At 33.9% G+C, this 5,744-nt stretch overlaps 1 protein-coding gene across 1 annotated transcript in view; it reads right to left on the reverse strand.

The window, feature by feature from the left end:
* LOC107604989 (glycerophosphodiester phosphodiesterase GDPD1, chloroplastic) overlaps positions 3,865-5,744 on the reverse strand; it is a 2,900-nt gene continuing 1,020 nt past the window's right edge. Inside the window, exons 3-7 of the mRNA XM_016306721.2 lie at positions 5,658-5,717; positions 5,284-5,565; positions 4,828-4,923; positions 4,533-4,729; positions 3,865-4,432 (exon numbers count right to left, since the gene is read on the reverse strand). Coding sequence (XP_016162207.1) covers positions 4,183-4,432; positions 4,533-4,729; positions 4,828-4,923; positions 5,284-5,565; positions 5,658-5,717 — 885 coding nt within the window. The 3' untranslated portion in view covers positions 3,865-4,182. The remainder of the gene's footprint in view (positions 4,433-4,532; positions 4,730-4,827; positions 4,924-5,283; positions 5,566-5,657; positions 5,718-5,744) is intronic.

Genomic DNA, 5,744 nt, shown 5'->3' on the forward strand with positions numbered 1-5,744 from the left:
TACAGTATGTGAAATAATTTTTTAATGTATGTAGAATTAATAATAAAATTGAGATGATTAGTTAAAATAGTATGTGCTATAATTTTTTTTAAAAAGAACAATATTCTATTTGTTTGTAATAAAAATTTATATATGAGAAGATGAGAAGAACATTATGTGAGAATTTTTTTAGGCATTTATTTAAATGAGTGAAAAACAAAAAAGTGGTAATTTTTAGGGTTTGGGGACATTTTTATTCATTTTAATATATTTACGATGAGCGATATATGTGATTAATTTTTTAATATACTTTATTATATTAATATATATGAATAAATTTTATAAATTTTGTTAACAATAAATTTATTATGTTGAATTGCATTAATATATTTTATGATTTTTTATATATTGACCTTGCAGTATTTTATCGAAAATGTTTTTGTTCAAGAGAAATAGTAATTAAAATAGATCATTTAATATTTACGTTTGGTAGTAAGTAGTATGATTGTTAGATTAATTTTTTTGAATTGTAGTAATGTATATAATTAATTGTGTAATTGTTAGATTAATTTTTTTTATATTGTATAGTATAAAATCATGTGATTTTCAAACTGTTAGGATTACTTATTCAAATATTAATTTCTATCTAGTAATTTTGCAAATACTTATAAATTATATGATATGCTGGAAATTTATTTTTTATTGTTAATGTTTATTTTTTTTTAGGGTTTAAAATTATTGGAACCTAAACATTTGAACGTGTTCGAATCTTAGGATCCAATTGCTGTTGAATTTTTAAATGAGACTGAGTTTGGATACATATCTCGCATTGGAAGAATATAAGAGTACTTGACAATGTTGACAGCCTTGGTTGAAACATGGCACTGAGATACACATACCTGATACCTTCCATCTTCCAACTGATAAATGCACGATAACTTTGTAAGATGTAGCAATAATTCTTGGTTTTCGAAGTGATGGCATACCAGTTTTAGGATTAACGATAAGCAATCACAGCCTCCTAGCGGATGAGTGCACGGATCAATTTGGGAGTGCACCCACGGAAAGTAATTGTCGGGAAAATTTCATTAAGTTGACGTAGCATAGGAAGTATAAAACTAATGTAGACTTTGATGTTGTTGCTATACAAAGATATATAAAAGCTCAAAATATGTTGTTATTTAATACAACATTTTCTGTGATAAATCTGGTACCAGAGTCCATTGAAAATTTCTACAGTTGCTCCGTGAATTCAATCGAATAAGTGAATTTAGTTGGAATTTGGCATGTCTTGTCCATCTATATCGTTCATTATGTCAGACAACACGTTTTCATTGCTCAAGTATAGATTTGGGAGTAGATGCCTTTACCAGCTCCGGTTCCTTAATCACCATAGTTTTCACTAGCTTGCTGATATGTGTTACTTTGTATAACGTGGTGCATATATGTCTCAAATTTATACTTTTTATTTCATTTAACTGATTTTACATAATAACTTAGTTACTTGAGTAATAAAATTTGTATTGACAGGTGGGTTGATTGGATATCTCCGTTAAATGATTATAGAAATTGGACAACAAGAAGGTTTAGGGAGTTACTGGACACAATGGATGATGTTGTTAGAGTACAAATTCATATGTTAATTGTCATTTAATCTTTATTTATATTAGCAATGTGTTTTTTGTCATGTTGATGCAGTTTGTGTGAGATTTATACAATCAATACAGGCTTTCTCCTACCTGGTTCCGGCCGATATCTGTCACGATGGACCGATATGGAATGCAACGATTCATTTGATCTCATTTGAATGCGTGGAGTAGCATCCCATCGACAGGGTGATAAGACAGTTCGGTATGTAACAAGGCATTTCGGGAGCCGCAAAGAATTTTGGTAGTGCGCATAACAATGTCTTGACAGGTCCTAAAAATTTGAATTGGATTGTAGCACTAAGTGGATATGAATATGGTAAGACCGATATGATCGCTGACTTAAAGATCTTAATCTAGTCATTACTTATGATGCGTTTGAGTTTTATATGAGTTGGTATATAAGTGAATTTTTTTCGTCACTTGCTATTGGCCGAAGACAATACTCCTAGTGAACAACCAACATCGCCACAACCACAGTCACAAGTACAACCACAACTAGATCGACAGCAACAAGTGCATCAAGATTTTGGAATGTCGTTTTCTCCTCAAGTGGACCAACAACAGTTCTTTATCTCTAAAATGTGAACCAAATTTGGAGGTTATTTTATAATACAGATCAATCACAATGAGGTAGTTATTCATGTCAATGTCAAATCCTCCGACATCAAGACAATTGGCCATTTGAAGTGGTGCCTAGTTGTATGTCTTTATATTCGAGACTTCACATGTCATCGATGTCTGGGCATTTTGGGCGGTCGATTCCCCTTTGACTCAAGTAGGAATAGTCTTGGTCGAGGAGTTGAATTTGTTGATCCCATAGGTACTAGTGAGAGCATACCTCGTTTGGATCTTAACACAGTTGTAACGACAATTCAGGAAGAGGTCGAAGCAAAGATCGAGGAGCCAGAGGCAAATGTCTTTATACGCACCCTAATGAATGCTCCCGTGACAAGGAGGATGACAGTGATGATAATGATGATGATGACGACAACACTGATGAAGATGATCATGATCATGATGGGATGTGGAGGATGCATGTACACCCGCAACAGATATTTTTACTTGCTTTAACTTTATGTAAGTATAACTTTATAGTGATGTCATTATTGTTGTGTTTCATTGCATAGATGCTCCATGTGCTCATGATAAGAGTTACGATTTACGGACTAATCCTCCACGATGAAGCCGTAACCACTTTACCACGGCAACAATTAAAAAGAATGTTGGAAAAACATGAAGAGTATGGCAAAGGCTGTGAAAAAAAAATTAGCAAGTAGTGTCTCCTCGTTTGGTTTGACATTGTTAGGACTATGTTGTTTTTTGTATCATCTTTATATTCATGAATTATATTCAACTTTATTCTTGTTGTAGTTTGTCACTTCAGAGAATTTATTATGGTAAATTAAACTATGTTAAATTTGACTTATTAAACATTATTTTGCTTGATTTGTAGTTAAAGTGATGCTTCACACGCTGATTTAAGCTATACAAATATTAAACAACAAATTCACAAGAATTTTCATACATAAATCTTACTCTTTTAAATGTCTGAAATAAAATTTGATCATTATAATATATTTTGAAACTAACTCTATCACCTATTTTTTTATTAATTTTATTAAATAAGATACAAAAATAACAAATATATCAGAAAAACAAAAATAGAGAAGAAGAATAGGAGGAGGAACAACAAAAAGAATATAAAGCCTTGATCCTTGAGTCCTTATTTGTAGTAGATTCAAATTTTTTATTTTTTCCTAACAAATCACCCTCACCGTCCGTCAAGTCGCCTCCCTCTTTTCTTCTTTTCGAATTTTTTTTTTCAGCCATGTAATAATCACCCTTTTTTTGGTCCTCCTCCTGCTACCTACAAATCGCAGACAGCTATTTTTACTTTATTCCAATATGCCAATAAAACACAGTTGCATCATAATCGCTCGTAACACCAAACTTCAACCACTACTAAAAAAATGAGCCCCAAGAAATGTGGCATCTTTTCCTAACCGCTTTTGTATTTTGTAATTTTGTTTATTTTGATGCCGACAGAGGATCTGGCAGTAGTACGCATGCCGTTTGATTCTTGTTAAGTTTTAGTGTAAGCAGAATTTTAAAAGATTTTTTTAATTATTGGAAATTTCAGAAGCGTATTGTTCATTCTTCATTTTGGAGACATGTCCTTAACACTAACCATATATCCAAACAATGTAAAGAAAAGTAATCTGATTGGGAAAACATGTATGGCACATAAAAGTTTCCATATTTCTCCATTAAAATATACATACATACATCACGTAATGTTGAAATGTAAGTACGTTATATGGACACAATGAAGGGAAGCTGACAACTACGGTTTCTGAAAGAAGAGAGCCATCAAGCAATCACTTTTACATACACATTAAGAAGAAATATATACAATTTGCTTAAATCTCCTTTCAAACCCCCATTTGTGTATTCTTGTTATAACCAAAATGAAAAGGGGGAAAAAAGCGACCCAAGGTAAAGTAAGTAGTGACTCCTAGACTATCTGTATGTATGAAAGGACCATAATCTCTCTTCAAATCTGCAACAACTGTGGAATCAGCTTGAAGAGAAAAGACATTTCCTCCTGCGAGAATTTAGGATTTGACTTCACCTGCAACTTCCCCATCCCTTCTATTTCAGCCAAGCCCTCTTCGCCACCCACCGCATTGTTGCTCACTGGCTTTATCATATTCGCAACGGCCTCTGTTATTTCTTTCACCAGATCAACAATCACCCCATCAATTCCCATAAGATGTTGCATGTACACTGCCTCAGGAACATTGCTGCAGAAAATTACATTCACAAAAATAATGTGAGAACAAGAACAGGAAGTAAAAACAAAGGCAAAACCGCGGAATCGTAGAGAAAAAAATGTTAGCATACTTTAGTTTTCCGTAAGTAAGAAGGCAAAGCGAGGACTCCTTGATCTTGCTTACAACTCCGGGGTTCCTGAAAACTCCTTTGATCTCAGAGACAATTCCTTGCAAATCATTCTCCAAGCAGAGCTTCAGGGCCTCCTCTAAAGAATTCCTTCTCACATCCTCATAGATTTCACATCCTCCGTTAGTCAAGAAGAATACCTGACACATAATCATCAGATTAAAATCCAATCAAAAAACATGTCAAAAGGTAAAGAAAAAAAATTCTTAAGTACAATGAGAATATCAAGAGGGCTTACAGGGTAGGTGCTTTGCAATTTACGAACAAGTATTGCAGCATCTGGCTGAAAAGTAGAGAATATGATAGGCCTGTCCTTGGCATATTCAAACACAATCTGCACAACCGTTCACAGCTTATTATAATTTGTTCCATACTTCCTTTAATCAAAGAGCAACTGAGGTAAAACCGGTTTAAAGATTGGCAAATTCAGCGTGACAAAGTACTACTTGAGTCGACATGGAGTTTACATGAGTGGCTAGAGCTTTAGAATAGGTTTTGTGAAATTCTTATAAGGGACTTTTATAATCATTCTTAGTATTATTACTTCCGTCTTTTTCGATGTACTCTTTTGGACAAAAAAAAAACACTAGTCGTTTTTGGTGAATAATTATCAATGTTTTTAGCGACCAACTCGGAAGCAACTTTTCAGAGGGTCAAACTAGTTAGTTAGTAATTATTTAATCTATATATATACCTTCAAGACAGCCTGAAGAACATGGACAAGATGATCTTGCTGGTAAACAATGTGGTCATCGAACTTAAGCTCAACGTTGAAACCTATAGAGGGTTCAACGTTGACAAAAGCTTCCTCGAGAGTGCAGAGTGGGTCATCCTTTTCAACGTCCCACTTGAGTATATTACCCTCCTTTGTTTTCCTCAGCAACTTTTTCCCTTCCTTTCCAGCCTCTCTCTGAGGACCGTACGAAAGGAACTCAGAGAGGGTTAGATCCGTCATTCTCGTCTGAAACACATTACCCTGAGAAAAAATTCAAGAGTCACAACTATTCAAAATAATAACAATATAAAGATATAAATAGATAATGGAGAACGGGAAAATGGAGAACTTACGTTCTCTTCGGAGAAGATGAAGTCGTCGTGGAAAATGACCGGGTAGTCATCTTTTGTCACCTACAAAAACACATTTCCGCTTTAACT

This window comes from Arachis ipaensis, chromosome B06, assembly GCF_000816755.2.
Source record: "Arachis ipaensis cultivar K30076 chromosome B06, Araip1.1, whole genome shotgun sequence".
NCBI lineage: Eukaryota > Viridiplantae > Streptophyta > Magnoliopsida > Fabales > Fabaceae > Arachis > Arachis ipaensis.